Source organism: Diabrotica virgifera, chromosome 3 (genome assembly GCF_917563875.1).
Source record: "Diabrotica virgifera virgifera chromosome 3, PGI_DIABVI_V3a".
Taxonomy (NCBI): domain Eukaryota; kingdom Metazoa; phylum Arthropoda; class Insecta; order Coleoptera; family Chrysomelidae; genus Diabrotica; species Diabrotica virgifera.
The window spans coordinates 216,602,445-216,621,124 of record NC_065445.1 but is presented as its reverse complement, the minus strand read 5'-3'; the positions used below and the strand labels follow the sequence as shown (position 1 = coordinate 216,621,124).

The 18,680-nt window shown below is 33.2% G+C and overlaps 1 protein-coding gene across 1 annotated transcript in view; it reads right to left on the bottom strand.

The window, feature by feature from the left end:
* LOC114338156 (potassium voltage-gated channel subfamily H member 8-like) overlaps positions 1 to 18,680 on the bottom strand; it is an 816,479-nt gene that overhangs the window by 226,722 nt on the left and 571,077 nt on the right. Inside the window, exon 8 of the mRNA XM_050647257.1 lies at positions 14,636 to 14,904. Within this exon, the coding sequence (XP_050503214.1) occupies positions 14,636 to 14,904 (269 nt within the window). The remainder of the gene's footprint in view (positions 1 to 14,635; positions 14,905 to 18,680) is intronic.

The window sequence follows — 18,680 nt, the reverse complement described above, 5'->3', positions numbered from 1 at the left end:
TTGGCAGACCAAGAAAAATATGGTGCGATAATTTAAACAACTTAGGAGGCTAATATTGAAAAAGAAACATGCTTTAAAGCCCAAATATAAGAAGTAAGAATAATAAAAAATCAAAAAAATCCAAAGACACATATAACTATTCATACAATCGTTTCATTGATTATCGTAAGAATAAAAAAGCAAGTTCTTTCTCAGAAAATGTTCTAATGGCATACTTCTTGAAGAGTTGATCTTTAATTAATTTGTTCTGAATCTGCTGTAAGGAAAAAATATTTCCTTACAGTAAGGAATAGCTATTTGTATAACAAGGGAGGAAAGTGCTTCTTTTCCTCCCGAGAATGAAGTTTACTGCCCGACGCGTAGCGGAGGGCAGTAATCATTCAAGGGAGGAAAAGGCACTTTACTCCCATGTTATACATATGGTTTTTCCACCTTCCTCAAATAACAAGTAATTTTTTCATTTTTACTTAATTTATTTATGTGACTAACCAACAAAATTTATTAGAACTAATAAAAGTAACAAGTAGGTACAATATAACTGTCAACTGTCAAATATAAGTCAAATTATTAATGTAAACATTGTTAAATCAGAATAAAAATTTACTGTTTTTTACCATTCTGCAAAATACAGAGTGTTTTTAAATAAACGTTAAAATGTATAGATACTTACGTAATAGAAAATAGATATTGTACAGGGCGTCAACAAGTTATATTTCATGAATGAAATACCATGACGTCACTTTTACTTTTCCTCCCTAGGGAGGAAAAATATTTTCCTCCCTAGGGAGGAAAAGTACAACTTTGCTCCCTATAATCAGGTCCGGAAAAGTATACTTTCGGTAGAGGTAGGTGGAAATAGCTATTTGTATAACAAGGGAGGAAAGTGTAACTTTTCCTCCCGAGAATGAAGTTTACTGCCCGACGCGTAGCGGAGGGCAGTAATCATTCAAGGGAGGAAAAGGCACTTTACTCCCATGTTATATATATGGGTTTTCCACCTTCCTCAAATAACAAGTAATTTTTTCATTTTTACTTAATTTATTTATGTAACTAACCAACAAAATTTATTAGAACTAAAACAACAAGTAGGTACAATATTACTGTCAACTGTCAAATATAAGTCAAATTATTAATGTAAACATTGTTAAATCAAAATAACAATTTACTGTTTTTTACCATTCTGCAAAATACAGGATGTTTTATAAATAAACGTTAAAATGTATAGATACTTCGTAATAGAAAATAGATATTATACAGGGCGTCAATAAGTTATATTTCATGAATGAAATACCATGACGTCATTTTTACTTTTCCTCCCTAGGGAGGAAAAATATTTTCCTCCCTAGGGAGGAAAAGTACAACTTTGCTCCCTACAATCAGGTCCGGAAAAGTATACTTTCGGTAGAGGTAGGTGGAAAAAAATATTTCCTTACAGTAAGGAAAACATTTCCGTACAGTTATTTTTTGTTTCCAGGCAACGGCTGGAAACGTTATAAGTGGAGGTATAAGGAAATATCGAACGTTTCTTTCAAAAATGTTGTTAATAATGTGTTAATTCCTCACCGATTTTCGGCAAAGTTCTATTATTTAATTCGCTAATAAAACTTAAGAAATTCTGCCTTAAAACGATTTACTTGAGGAAGCTACAGCAATCGACCTTAAACTTTATGAAGCTTTTTTAGTTACCCAGAAAATTTTATATTACGGTAAAGCCAGTTGCAGTCGCCCATGTACATCTTCATCTGATACGAACAGATTATCTCTAATCATATTACAAGTTGTATCTTGACGTTAATACGTGGCTTGGATACCGGTTAATCTAAACGGATAGAAGTACATAACGGACTCCGTTAACTTTGTTAAATGTTAGATGTTGGATGCCAACGGTGCAACTAGCTGATAATATTACCGCAGAGACATGTTTGGGAGAACTTTGATATAATTGATGGGGATTTATTTTTAACCATACACTGCTCGAAACAAAAGATATAATTTTTAATTATTTCTTCTTCTTCTTCAGGTGCCGAGACCGCTTGTCGATCGTTGGCTCTCATGTTACCCAGCATATTGACAATCATTGTCTTATTAACAAACGCACGAATTAGTTCAGTGCTAGTTTTTCCGAACCATTGGCGTAGGTATTTAAGCCAAGAAGTTGTACGGCGGCCTACATTTCTTTTTCCCATTATTTTACCTTGCATGACAAGGTGAAGTATGTCATATTTTTCTGGGTGACCCATTATATGACCAAAGTATTCCAATTAACGCCTTTTAACCGTGTCCACTACTTCACAATTTTTTTTCAAACGTTGCAAAACCCTTTCGTTTGTGACTCATTCTACCCAACTGATTTTCAGAATACGGCGGTAGACCCACATCTCAAATGCTTCTAGGATCTTCAAAAGCGATTCTGCCAGGGTCCATGCTTCAACCCCGTTAAGTAGTACGGGAATATATAACATCGAACCATTCTTATGCAAATTCTTCTCAGTTCCAAATTGAGATCATGACGGCAAAGGATTTTCTTAAATTTCATAAAACTTTTTCTTGCTTTGGCAATTCTACTTTTTATTTCTGTACTAAGCTTCCAGCCTTCATTAATATGAGTACCCAGATATACAAAATAAATTGCGCGTTAAATTGAGTCATTACCAATTGGTACGTTATATATTTATTATTATTTACGGTTGCCTGTTTACTGATAACCATAAACTTTGTTTTACTTTGAGTCCATATATCGCACAGATCGCCACCATTCGGTTCAATAACGCTTGAAGATGTTCAACTGATCCTGTCACTAACAAGGCCTCATCTGCGTATCTGATATTGTTCATAAGCACGCCATTAATGATTATGCCCTCTTTTGCGGTTTCCAACACTTCATTTAAGATTGTTTCAGCGTAAAGACTAAACAACAGTTGTGACAATATACAACCTTGTCGAACTCCACGCTTGATTTTTACTTCTTCAGAGCACTGATTCCGAACCCTAATACATGCAGCCTGGCCTCAATACAAATTTGGAGTTACAACTTTGTATTAAAACTTGGGTTGCAAATATTGCATCACGCGTTCCAAGGCCACAGCGAAAACCGAATTGAGTACTTGAGATTCTGTCCTCAATTTTTCGGTATGTTCTTTGATGAAATATTCATAATTGTTTTTAATTACGACCGATATTTATCCTTCCTAATAAGAGAGCGGCGAATTTTCGCAAAAGCTTGCGTATTTGTTTTAATATTTTTGAAGTTTTACTTCGTTAGGGCGCGATTGAGAAACATGTTGAGAGTGAATTTTTAGGATCCGCGCGCACACCGACAGATAAAAGCAACAGTGTGAAGTTAGTTGCTTAATATTTCATTACGTATTTCATTATGTGATACATACGTAAATTACGTATCAGTGCAAATTAAGAGTGTGAATAAAAAATAAATAAAATATAATATATTGGTGTTTTTGTTAATTCGATTTGATATACGACAGTGATAGATACTGATTATTTCATTCATAGAGATTCTGACCAATAAACACCTATGAGAATAAAAATTACAGCGATTATTTCATTCATAGGAGATTCCGACCAATAGAAAGCTACATAAATCTAAATTAAATCGATAATTTTTGATAATTTCCCGTCGGCAAATATATTACGTCAGATGCCCTTTGTTGCTACGCAAACATACATTCAGTGACATTCGTAACAATTAATGCTTTACAACTTGTCATAGAGAACAACAAGAAACAGGTTTAGCAAATATTCAGGCGAAGATATCAAGAAAATATTAGTTAAAATTATTTAAAAAGACATATATTCCCATATAAATAATTAATCATAAAAATGCCACAAGGAAATAGCTTCAGAACAACATTAAAAAGACAGTTTTATTCATGAAATAATCTTACCGAATTATTCTCGAGCTCGAATTATCGATTCGTTTTGCCCTCGTGTCCCCTTCGGGTCGTGAAATTAATACTGTCAAAGTGTCACTCGGGATACAAATCGATATTTTTAGAGCTCTTGTGTAATAACTACTGATTATTTCATTCATAGGAGATTCTGACCAATAGAAAGCTACAGAAATCTAAATTAAATCGATAATTTTTGATAATTTTCCGTCGTCAAGTATATTACGTCAGATGACCTTAGTTGCTACGAAAAAATACATTCAGTGACATTAATGACAATTAATGTTTTAAAAATTATAAAAGTGATGACTTTCAACCGTGAAATATTTATAACAACTGTGTTTAATTGTACTAATTTGTACTTACATAAATAAATTACAATAAAATTTTGGATTGAAACAGTTTTATTCATGAAATAATCGCAACAAATTGCACTCGATTTCTAAAATTAATATAGAATTTTTGCCCTCGTGACACTTTGAAATAATTTAACTCGCCTTCGGCTCGTGAAATTAAAACTGTCAAAGTGACACTCGGCAAAAATTCAATAATTTTAGAGCTCTTGTGCAATTACTACTGATAATTTATTAGTAAAGATATTTATTTTGAATATTAGTGGTAAAAGTGGTTTTAATACAATGTTTTAAATGCATTTATAGATTTAAGGTTAACTGTCAGTATGTATAATATATTTTTTCTACGACCGTTTAATAATATTTTCATCATTCGCTAATTTTTAATAGATAATAGCACCCATTACTTTACCCGTGAGTAATAGTTCATTACTCACGGGCTGAAGTTACTCACGGGTCATTACTCACGGGCTGAAGTTAGATTCAAGTGGCGCATGCCACTTTTAATATTAACCGTATATAAACTGCAAATAAAATTACTTAGACTTGTTTATTTAATACAATAATTATTGTAATTTATATCAATAAATAACTTCGAAAAATTTTATAGGAATTTCAACTTTAACAATGTCAGTATATTTTTTAGGTTTAGGTATATTTGGTTTACTAAAAATTTTGACCTTTATTATTTTTATTTTAGTGATAGTGACATTAGCGCATTTTGTTTGTGTTAATAATTATTAGAATTTATAACTAACATTGTGCTTATTTTTTAAGTTATACTGTGTTAAATATGTTATAACATATCGTTTAATATAGTTATATTATTATATTATATATAGTTAAATGTAAACGTGCATTATAATTTTATGAAATACGTCCACCGATAACAGCCATTTATTATTTATTAGATTAATTGACAGTAGGTACAAATTTATGCTTATAATTTTTCGGAAACGAGTTGACTATTTCTTGTATTTTTACAATACATAAGAATTTGGTTATAGTAGGCAACCAAATATTCAGCCGCGTGCTATTTTTATAAATTATTATAATTTACATTTCGAGTAGTTGATAATTATATTTTTTACTAATTAAAATAAAAAAAAGGTCGTAGAAGGAGTATATTATTCTACTCGCATGCAATGGCTATTACTCACTCTGATGAATTACGACACTCGCCTACGGCTCGTGTCGCAAACTTCATCATCGTGAGTAATAGCCATCATTACATGCTCGTTGAATAATATACTATATCTTTACGTTGTAGGTACATTATAAATCATATTATTATCTAATAAATATTTTTACTTTACGTTACGTTTAGTCCTGTCGCCAGGGGGGTTACAACGGCCTCCTTAATTCAGATGGACTTACCCAAGTTTTTTTATGTAGTTTGACCCGTAGAACACGAATTTTTTGGGTAACAGTTGATCCGGATGTCGATAAGATTGTTATAAACAAAGAACTTGAGGAATTACATAACAGAGATTTTTCGCAAAACGAAACATTTTTTTGTATTATTTGGGTGATTCTCAGCAAAAAATGGTCTTACAAGTTTTTTCGTAGGATGTATAGGTTTCGAGATAAACGCGGTTGAACTTTCAAACAATCGAAAAAGTGCAATTTTTGAACCCAAATAACTTTTGACTAAATAGCAATAGTGCTTACTGCATTTGAAAGCTCAAGTCAAATTCTATCGGTTTTGATTATTTGCATTGCTAAAAATTAAGTTTTTATTTGTTAAACAAAGCCATAAACAGATAGTGTTTCCCGTGCCCAATGCATGCGTTTTAATTTACGTAATCTACGTAGAAATTATCTGTGTGCGCGCCTACTCGTTGGATTTCAAATGAGAAATGCATTGAAAACATCATTCAATCACTATACCTTTATAGCTTTGTTTAACAATAAAAAAGTTAATTTTTAGCAATGAAAGTAATCAAAACCGATAGAATTTGACTTGAACTTTCAAATGCGGTAAGCAGAATTGCTATTTTATTTTTCAATCAAAAGTTATTCGGGTTCAAAAATTGCAATTTTTCGATTTTTTGAAAGTTTAACCGCGTTTATGTCGAAAACTATGCATTCTACGAAGAAACTTTTAAAAACATTTTTGGCTTAGAGTGACCCAAAAAATACAAAAAAATATTTTTTTTGCGAAAAATTGCTGTTATGCGATTCCTCAAGTTCTTTGTTTATAACAATCTTATCGACATCCGGATCGACTGTTACCCAAAAAATTCGTGTTCTACGGGTCAAAATACATAAAAAAAAACTTGGGTAAGTCCATCTGAATTAAGGAGGCCGTTGTACCCCCACTGGCGGCAGGACTAGTTATTTAAAGTTAAAAATTATATTAAAATAATTCAATAAATTGTTTCATTCAACATATGCCAAGCATACGTTGTTTACTACTGATACCTCGGCATGAAATTTGTTAACAAATTAATTACAGACAAAAGATTGAACTAGAATATAATGCGGCTGTAGTTTCGTATTGCAACGAAATTAAAAATGGTTATTCATTTTTGATTTACATGTTTACTCTGATTGGAGTATGAAGGGAACCATTCTCGTTGGAACTTTACCGCGCTGAGCAGATGGGACGTGAATTATAAATTGTAAAATTCCCGCATCTTCTTTAGTCTCAGCCTCCGTTATGGCTTGCAAATTTTAGAAGCCTCGGAGGTGTAACCAGAGAAGGTTTCCATTGTTTTCAATCTGGTGGGATGTAGAGTAATATTTTTCGTATTATTTTATGTGCTATTAGATTAGAATCTTAGTATTTTGCTAGCAGTTGCCGCTAAGGCATCCCTGCCATTTCGTTCGTTACAATCCGTAACTGCACGCCGGGGTTTGTCCTGGTTGGGTAGTCTCTCCTGAAGAGAGACTAATAAGTTTCGAAATCGGTAGAGGTGCTTGCTGCACTCTCTGATTGAACTAGAATATAATGCGGCTGTAGTTTCGTGTTGCAACGAAATTGAAAAGGGTTATTCATTTTTGAAAAGATATTTCCTAAAAAATTATATCAGTGGACAAAAATAAACCAGTGGTGTTTTTATAGTAGATTTTATCAGTTCTGATTTTGATAAAATTTATAATATATAGTTTTGGTCAAAAACTGAAAATATTTTGTGAGATCGGCAACACTGGCGAGAATTTTAGTGTTTCTCGCTTTATAGGCTGCATTACAGTTTCCTTTTTTGTAATAGTAATCTTTCGCATATATTGCGCAAGATCGGACTAAGTATTAAATTAATAATAAAATATAACTTATTATAAATATTATTTGATAGTTAATTTAATTATTATATAAACTGAATAAGGTGATTCAAAATAAAATTTAAGTATCCTTTGATATTATTTTATTAACAACTAACGTTATTTCACTATCGATGCAGTTCCAGGAAAACTTTAAGCATTTAATTTTTCAAATTTAGACTGAACTTTATTGACTTTGTTGACTATCCTTTTCCACTCTTTTTATTACGTTATTTTAATTAATTATTTGCATGAAATTAAAAACTATTTTTTTAATGACGCCAAATAACTTCTTAAGTGCGTGCATACGCACAAACACCCTTTTTTGTGGAGGTTTTTGAAGGACAAAGCACTTAAAAAAGAGAAAGAATCGAATATTAAAAAACAAAAAATCAAAAACATTTATTTTTATTCAGCCTGTTGTAAAAATGTTTACTTTTAAAAATATGTTTTTCCACCCACATTATAATTTTCTTAACATACATACTTAATAATCCTATGTCTCGTTGGCTAGGTGATGAGATGAATATAATGGTATATTATCTAGTTGATAGAAATCTTGAATTGTTTCTAAGGTAATATAACTTCATAAACTTGTTAATACATTTTGGCATATTCGGGTCAAGTTTGAAATGCGTACAGGAATGTGACTTTCATTTTCTATTTTCGGCGATAATTGACAAACAATGAGTTCACCAACAATTTAATTGAATTAATGACTTAATGTTAAGAGCATTAGGTGAATAATAACAATGATTATTTAATTAGTTTCCTCGAGTATATTTTAGGAAATTACATTTAGGAAAATTATAAAGATTATAAATTAGATTATAAATAAAATTAGATTATAATTATAAACATTATTAGATTAAAAATAAAGAAGAATTATAAAAATTATTATAATTATTTTAAATAGTTGATGGATTTTACCGTTACTTGATCGAAATTCATTTTATCTAATAAAACACTGAAAACTTTTGAATCCAAAACTTTCTTCATTCCACAAAATTTTGTAAAAGTATTGAAAACAGAAATTTTCGGTGTTTTATTATTAGATATTCTAATTATTTATTATTTTATTACCTTTACGAAAGTCCAGTCTAAAATTACTAATCTCTTCGCAAAAAAGTGATGTTTCAGTGAAAGCTGCCAAGTTGAAAATATACAAAAAAAATTAAAAAACAGCAACAATGCTGTTTTTTAAATAATGAACAATAACAATAAAACATTAAGAGGAAACAGTAGCGATCAACAGGTAGCAAAAACGCGTTCCAAGATTGCAGCTGTAATTTTGAATATTTTTTCGAGATATTTGGCACACGTATTCGTAATATAATAAAGAATGGCGGTACAGAGCCCAATTTGAAAAATATAATAATATGTGGAAATTACTTTGTAATTAAATACAATATTAAAAAAAACGAGCCTGTACCGCCATTAAGAAGAACAAAGATATACACTTTCTTCAAATAAACTTTTTTATCCGATGCCTAGATTTTGTGTCATTTTGGAACTACTAAAATGTTTTATTTAATTAGTAGTTCCAAAATGACACAAAATCTAGGCATCGGATAAAAAAGATTATTTGAAGAAAGTGTATTTTTTTGTTCTTTTTAATGGCGGTACGGGCTCGTTTTTTTAATATTGTATTTAATTACAGAGTAATTTCCACATATTAATATATTTTTCAAATTGGGCTCTGTACCGCCATTCTTTATTATATTAGGAATACGTGTGCCAAATATTTCTAAAAAATATTCAAAATTACAGCCGCAATCTTGGAACGCGTTTTCGCTACCTGTTGATCGCTACTGTTTCACCTTAATAGAAATGTATTGATTTTAAACAATAGAGATCTTGATAGTACCTATCACCGGACAAGTACTTCATTAGTGTATCAACCTGTCATTGTAAAAGCTGTTTATTAATTGCATAATTAAAAAAAAAACTTATTATATATATATCTGGTTCCAATTGGTAAGTTTTTACTATTGCACTTACATGTTTCACAGACTTTAAAATACGTCAGTGTTTACGAACGACAGTTGGTTACAACGACAGGTGGACGAGAAACAACGACAGATGGACGAGAAACATTGTACATTGGAGACCTCGCTAATATAGTCGTAGTAGAGGAAGACCACAAAAACGATGGCTAGACGACAACAAAGCCAAAGTAGGGAAAAATGGCACCAAATAGTACAAAACAGACAAGAGTGGAGAGCTCATGGGGAGGCCTTTGTCCAGGAGTGGATGCAAACAGGCTGACGAAGAAGATCCTATGGTTTACAACTCTCACTTTTAGGACGTTTTTCATGTTTGTTCTATTCTTGTAGATATTCATTTTATCTACATCAAGTGGTCCTCAGAGACGGATTTGGAAAGAGATATACACTGGAACACCGATAAGTCGGCCCTCGATAACCCGGAAGTCCGGCTAAACCAGACCCATTTTCATCAGACAAATATTTCAACAATAAAAATGTATGTAATAAACAATGTAAAAGTGTATTTAACTATACGATAGTAAAAGTGACTCATGGCACACGACGGCAGAGCGACGTTCATATTCTCGGATTAGCGGAGACAACAGGCACTTGTATTCCTTTATTTAATTCAAACTGTCTTTTCAGTATTCAAAAAGGACTAAAAGACTATTTGAAAAATTCTTTTTTAAATAATGGTCTTAGTATTTACTGTTCTTAAATAACATTACATTGTTCCGATTGTGACCGTATTGTGTGTAATATTACATTCGTATGTTTCGCTTCCGTTCTGTAATCGTGCTTCAGATAGGTTTGTGTTTGCGTTTTTTTGTCTACGCACGAGTTTTTTACCAAGAAATGAACAATACTCTATAGTATATATATACTATACGTAATTTAGATGTGTACTGTGCATATACATGTTATTTCAATTATAACGAAGTTTATCTGTAAGAATACCGTATTTTATTAATTTTTACCACATTCTCCGGCTAACCCGGATTTTCGATAAACCGGATCGGCCGCGATCCCGATTAATCCGAGTTATCGGGGTTCCACTGTACTTCAATAATTGTACTTAATAAATCCATTGAGTTGTAATGTGTTATTGAAAGAACGTTTGATAGTGTAACCGTATTTGTCCTATTTTGAAAATTATCAACAAGGGGCATTATGCCATTTTGTTAGAAGCATATGGATAAAATGAAGTACAGTTGAGTCCCTGAATCTTTACCCGTGCGTCATCATTTAAAGAATACGAAATAAGTCGATGATAAGTCGAAAATTGAAATTTACTTAACGCAACAGCAAGTGAAAGGGTTTGTTCACTACGGAGACCAAAGGATGGTATCCACGCCTGGAGCTTAGTATCCTACTCTTCATTTTGGTGAACGCGCGCATTTAAAATAATGCATCTGGCGATCGATAATATAGTACGAGCAGTACGAGGGATACCAGGGAACGAGAGTCGGCGCCTCGTTGTGAGCACAACTTAAGTGACTGGCTGTTGCGTTTAGTATATGTACGAGTAGTTCAATTTCCGATTTATCATCGACTTATTTCGTATGCTTTAAATGATGACGCACGGGTAAAAATTCAGGGATTCAACTGTATATGTAATTGACCTCAGTAAAATATTTTGCTTTCTATAGATTTTTTGTTAAACATTTTATTATTAGTTTCTACAACTTAACAACCAAAGATAATTTATGCAATCTATGGATGTGCTATGAACTACCAATAACAAGTTATGATACGAAGACAAAACTATATGCCACAATTTTTGTTAACATTTTGTCTAATTGTTATTATTATTAATCATCATCATTCTCTTTGCCTTATCCCTATGCGGGGTCGGCTTCCCTATTGCCTTTCTCCACACAATTCTATCTTGGGTCATATCAATGTTAATTCCCTTTACCAACATGTCCTGCCTTATCGTCTCCCCCCAGGTCTTCTTTGGTCTTCCTCTCCTACTCCTTCCAGGAATCTGCACTTCAGCTACTCTTCGTATTGGATGATTAACGTCTCGACGTTGAACATGACCAAACCATCTTAACCTATGCTCTCTCATTTTGGCATCAATTGGTGCCATACCTAAACTTCCCCTAATATACTCATTTCCAATTTTATCCTTCTTTGTCACTCCACAAATCCATCTAAGCATTCTCATTTCCGCCACATGCATTCGTTGTTCCTCTTTCTTTTTCACTGCCCAACATTCAGTTCCGTACATCATAGCCGGTCTTATGGCTGTTTTATAGAATTTTCCCTTCAGCTTCATTGGAATTTTTTTGTCACACAACACACCACTCGCTTCTTTCCACTTCATCCATCCAGCCCTAATTCTACGGCATGCATCTCCAAATACAATCATTTCACCATCCAAAGATACCATTTTATTTGTAGTAGCTCCATCTTTAAATGAACATTCCAAATACTCTGTTTTTGTCCTACTAAGTTTTAAACCTTTTTCCTCCAGAGCTTGTCTCCACTGTTCCAGTTTTTGTTCCAAGTCTCTTTCACTATTTCCTAATAACACGACATCATCAGCATACATTAAGCACCATGGAATGTTACCCTGTAGTTTCGCTATTATCTGGTCCAAAACTAATGAGAATAAATACGGACTAAGCACAGAGCCTCGGTGCAATCCTACTTTCACATGAAATTTATCAGTCTCTCCCACACCTGTACTAACACTAGTCGTTACTCCCTCATACATATCCTTCACAATCTTTACATATTCACCAGGGACTCCTTTCTTATTGAGTGCCCACCACAGAATCTCTCGAGGAACTCTATCATATGCTTTCTCAAGATCAATGAATACCATATGAGCGTTTGTTTCTTTACTCATGTATTTTTACATCAACTGCCTTATAATGAAAATTGCATCTGTTGTTGATCTACCCTGCATAAAGCCAAATTGATTCTCGGATATTTCGGTCTCTTCACGTATCCCTCTATCAATTACTCTTTCCCATATTTTCATGGTGTGGCTAAGCAGTTTTATAGCCCTGTAGTTTGTACATTGTTGTATATCTCCCTTGTTTTTGTAAACAGGTACCAGTATACTGCTTCTCCATTCGTCTGACATTTGTCCAACTTCCATAATTCTATTAAATAGACCTGCTAGCCACCTTGTTCCTGTCTCTCCCAATGCTCTCCATACTTCCCCAGGAATATCATTTGGTCCTAACGCTTTTCCTTTCTTTATTTTTTGAAGCGCTTGAGCCACTTCCTCGTTGGTTATTTTGGTGACCATTGCTGCTACTGTCTCCGTTGACTCTATAGGCTGTCTGTCAAATTCTTCATTTAATAAGCTGTCAAAGTACTTTCTCCATTTCTTTTTGACATCCCTTTCGTGAACTAGTATTTTATTATTTTCATCTCGGATACATCTAATCTGATTAAAATCTTTTGCTTTCTTTGCTCTCTGTTTGGCTATTTTATATATCTTCGTTTCGCCTTCCCTGGTATCAAGTTGATCCTATAGGTTTGAATACGCTTCTGCCTTGGCTTTTGCTACTGCTACTTTCGCTTCCTTTTTCGCCACCATACAGTTTTGAAGATCTGTGTCTGATCTGGTTTCTTGCCACTTTTTATATAATTTTCTCTTCTCTTTTACTTTTCCTTGTACTTCGTTTGACCATCACCAAGTCTCTTTATCCTCAAACTTGTTTCCTGACGTTTTCCCAAGTATTTCAATAGCAGTCTCTCTAATACTACTGGCCATTTTTCTCCAAATTGTATTAGGGCTTCCTTTCATGTTCCAACATATTTTTTCTACTATTCTTCTCCTGAATAGAAGACCTTCTTTCTCATCTTTCAGCAGCCACCACTTGATTTTTTGTGGTCCTATCCGATATTTTTGTTTAGTTTCGCTTTTTACTTCGATGTCCAGAACAAGCAGCTTATGTTGTTGGCTTACTGTCTCACTAACTATTACCTTGCAGTCCTTGCATTCACGTATGTCTTCTTTCCTTATCATGAAGTAGTCTATTTGGGATTGATGTTGTCCACTTTTGTAGGTAATAAGTTGAGTTTCTCTCTTTTTAAAGAATGTGTTAACAATCGCCATATCCAATGCTGTTGCCAATTCAAGCATGTCATCTCCAGCTTCATTTCTAGTTCCAAAGCCTAATCCCCCATGTATTGTTTCATATCCTGTCTTGGTTTGGCCCTCATGTGCATTGAAATCACCTCCTATTATAACTTTCTCCTCTGCTGGAATATCACTCAGTACGTCTCCTAATTGATCATAGAAAGCTCTTCTTTCATTCTCACCCAGACCTGTTTGGGGAGCATACACACACACAACATTCAATATCTCTTTATCAATTACCAATTTCACTGACATCATTCTATCACTCGTTCTTACAACTTCTACTACGTTATCTTTCATTTCACTATCAGCAATTATACCAACTCCATTTCTAGTGTTACTACTCCCTACATACCACAATTTGTATCCTTCACCTAGTTCTTTCGCCCTTTGTCCTTTCCACCTAGTTTCTTGAATACAAGCAATTTGAACTCTTCTTCGTTTGAGCGCATCCACTAACTCCAGACTCTTACCTGTAAGACTACCAAGATTCCACGACCCTATCCTGATTTTTCTAACCTGCAATGGTGTTCTCCCTGAGATAGTCCTCACCCGGAAATCCGAACGGAGGCTCATTTTACTTCCGGCACATTTTACCTCAGGAGATGCCATCAGTTCAGTGTAAGTTTTTTATCATTGGAGAAGGTCTTTTCATTATTATGGCCTGAAAAGATTTTGTTTGGATATTTGATGCCTGAATGCCTTTTCTATCAGCACCATACCCTGCCCTGCACGTTTAGCCAATACACCACCAATGCAACCAAAGTGCAGTATTACCCCACACCCGCCTGCATTTTTCTGTATAGGCCAGGATCCCTACTGTAAGGACTGCCCTATAAGCCAATGTATTGTTGCCCGGATCCCGCCACTAGGAGGCACGTACTTTGTTCGGGATACAATTGTTATTATTATTAATATATATTATAAATGATTTATATTATCATTTAAAAATGAAAAATTATTTTTTACATAGAATAATTCTGACATAATAATTTTACATAAAATCAAAACTGTACTTACCTCAGCTTCATATCCCTCCCTTACATTAAACGTCAAATCGTGCTGGATATCATTAGCAAATTGCTGCTGATATTCAGGATACAGCCTCAACACGTCGACTAATCCTTGCATGTGGATACATTTAAGATCACAGTAGGTCAGAGCTCGTACATCACTGCTTGATTTAATAACTATGTCAGTCGAACGTTCTCGTTGATTCTCACTCGATGGACCATTGGACGAATGTTGGAGGTGCATGTTAATGTCACTTCCCACTAGGTCTCCTTTTCCTGGAAATAGAATATAATGGTTAATATAATACGATGTGGTCATTTTTGAAAATTTTATTAGTCGAAATTAGTGGCTAATTTTCCTCAAAATATTTTTACCTAGCACTAATAAATAGAAGGACACCAGAAAAGACATGATAGCTTTAACACACATAAAAAAATTAAGGAATTAACTCAGAACAACAGAAAAAGAAAACCGGGAATACTAAAAGATACAGATGGGAAACTTGTGTTGAGTATCTACTAAAGAAAAATTAATGAGATGGACAGAATACATAAATGAATTGTTCAAAGACAATAGATCAGAGCAGATGGAAGTCGACGTAAAAGATGATATGGTTTTACCGGCATTAAAAAACAGCAACAATGGGCTCGGGAGGTAGTGTCAAATTTAACCGGAGCATTTTAGCATGGCTGTTTTCTTTTTATTTAGTTAGATGTTCCAAAGCTTATTAACAAATGATGTGTCAGCTGGCCCAAAACCGGGGATTTTAGATAAGAAAAGGTAAAATGTGAAACTTGATGGAAAAACGCTACAACTTATATGTAAAATATGTATGTCCGTGACTTACGTGTACAATAGCCAGGAATACCTAGCTACTGGCTTTCACCCAGAAGACTCGAGTTCAAATCCTGGCCCTGAAAATCTTTTTTGTTTTTAAAATTGACATTTTGATTTGAAAAAGAATTATTTTTTGATAATATCACGTTTTGTTATTTATACGACACAATATAAAAAAGTCTATGTCTTTTATAGAATCGTAAACTATGCATTTGATCATATTATGATATCATAATATTATTATAATTGACCTTTTTAATAAACAAAGTTGTTGTACATAATCCCCTAAAGCGACCAATCTAAGTGAAAAAGGGGGTTGACCCCCCCCGACGTTCTTTTTAATTTTTTTGGACCCCAATCTTTCACTTTTCTGTCACCAACCTCTTATTAATCTAAATATTTCCTTGTTCTCTATAATATATAAAAATTAATGTTTGTCTGTATGCTCCTTATCGAATCGTAAACTATGCATTTGATCATAATTATGATGACCTCAAGCAAAGTTGATGTACATGAAACCGGGAAGGTTTCTTAGTTAACACGACCAATGTAAGTAATCATTATTTACGCAGACACCACAAAAACAATATTGTTTATTAGAAAAAAGTATACGCAATATTTTTGAGTATTTTTTGGCTTTCTGGTAATTTTTAGGTATTTAACTTTTAAATATTATTCTTTAGTTCTAAGGCGGTACGAAGTTTGCCGGGTCAGGTAGTTAATAATAAAAAATATTCTTGAACTATGTAGTTTGGCAAAGACTAAAAAGTATAAATAAATCATTAATTTATGAATTTTAGATTGTAAGAAAAAAGCGTCAGCTGAATATCAAATGATCAAATATGATCAAATGCAAAGTTGACGATTCTATAAAAGACATACAGACTTTTTTATATTGTGTCATATAAATAAAAAACGTGGTATTATCAAAAAATAATTATTTTTCAAATCAAAATGTCAATTTTAAAAACAAAAAAGATTTTCGGGGCCAGGATTTGAACCCGAGTCGTCTGGGTGAAAGCCAGTAGCTAGGTATTCTTGGCTATTATACACGTAAGTCACGGAGATAAATATTTGACATATTTATAAGTTGTAGCGTTTTTCCATCAACTTTCACATTTAACCTTTTCTTGCCTAAAATCCCCGGTTTTGGGCCAGCTGACACATTATTTGTTAATAGGCTTTGGAACACCTAACTAAATAAAAAGAAAAGAGCCATGCTAAAATGCTCCGGTTAAATTTGACACTACCTCCCGGGCCATAAGGCAGTAGGTCTAGACCAAATCACAGTAGAAAGCTTAAAATGCATAAATGATGAAACCTTAGACATTATCGAAGACTTGTTTAAGACAGTGTACAAAACAGGAAACATACCAAAACAATGGTTACTCTCAACCTTTTGTGCTATCCCTAAAAAATACAAACGCTAAAGATTGCAGTGAATACAGAACAATATCATTAACAAGTCACATTCTCAAATTATTCTTGAAAAAATTACATGGTCGTATAAATAAAAAACTAGAAGAAGGAATACATGATAGTCAGTTTGGGTTCAGAAACGGACTAGTAACCAGAGAAGCGTTATTTGTTTTTAATTTGTTAGCTCAAAGATGCATGGACGTGAATGTGGAATGTGCATGTTTGTTACGTTAATTTTGAGAAAGCTTTTGACAAAGTAAGACATCAAAAATTAGTCCAAATTCTAAAGACAAAAAACATAGACAAAAGGGACTTACGGATAATAACAAACCTTTACTGGAATCAAAGAGCACAAATTGTAATAGATAACGAACCCAGTCCAGAAATTGAAACCTGGAGAGGAGTTAGGGAGGGATATATTATGTCTCCATTACTCTTTAATGTATATAGTGAAGCCATTTTTGAAGAATCATTACTATCTCAAAGTGAAGGAATAATAATTAACAGAACAATACCAAATACATGATAATAACTAAGAAAACAAACATACAATAAAGCATACATTTGGGAAATGTACCGCTAGAAAGGGTTGATAAATACAAATACCTAAGAACCTGGATTTTAGAGAAAAATTATGAAACATACAATAAAGCATACATTTGGGAAATGTACCGCTAGAAAGGGTTGATAAATACAAATACCTAAGAACCTGGATTTTAGAGAAAAATGATGAAACAACAGAAATATGGACCAGGATAGAAGTAGCAAGAAATGCATTTGGAAAAATGAAAACAGTTCTCTGCAACAAAGACCTTAGCTTAGAACTGAGAGTAAGAGCTTTGAGATGCTACGTGTTCTCGATACTGCAATATGGACTTGAAAGCTGGACATTAAAGCAAGAACCCATAAATAAGCTACAGTCATTTGAAATGTGGTGTTACAGAAGGATGATTAGAATAGTATGAACACAGAAGAAAACGAACACGGAAGTATTGCGAGAAATGGGTAAAAAATGCATAATAATAAACACAATAAAAATAAGGAAGTTACAATATCTGGGACACGTAATGAGGGGACAGTGATATGAAATGCTAACACTGATAATACAGGATAAGATAAGAGGCGATAGGAGTATAGGAAGAAGGAGAATGTCATGGTTGAAGAATTTAAAGGACTGGTTTAAATGCAGTTCTGTAGAACTCTTTAGAGCAGCGCAGCGGTAGATAGAATAAAGATAGTGATGATGATATCCAACCTTCGATTAGGAGACGCCACTTAGAGAAGAAGAATAAATTGTTATTCCTAGAAGTAAATATAGTTAAAAAATGGGGCTCATTTCCAGTTGATGAAGATATCTTTGAAATGTATTAACTAAAAGCTAGCTTGGAACGTTTAAATTTATTTTCAATTAAACAACACCAGTATCTCAAAATTATACTGAAAAATTCAATGCTCAAAATTCAGTCACCAACAACTCCTTCAATATTTAGGAGTTTTATCAAAAATTTTATATTTTTCACATAAATAACTTTTAGTATAGAATACGAAATCGTAATTAGTTTTTGTATCTGTTGCAGTTTTTTGTGGCTTTACATTCAATAGAAAATTTTCTTTTTATGGATTAATTATTGCCAGTCGTTGAGATTGGTTAAGATATGCTAATTGTTAAAATCACATAATAAATTCTAGAATCAAGTATATTCAAATGGGAAATAAGCCACAATTTTACCTAAAAATGATTTTATTAACGTTTCGACGCCCAAGTCGGGTGTCGTTGTCAAAATACAAAATAATA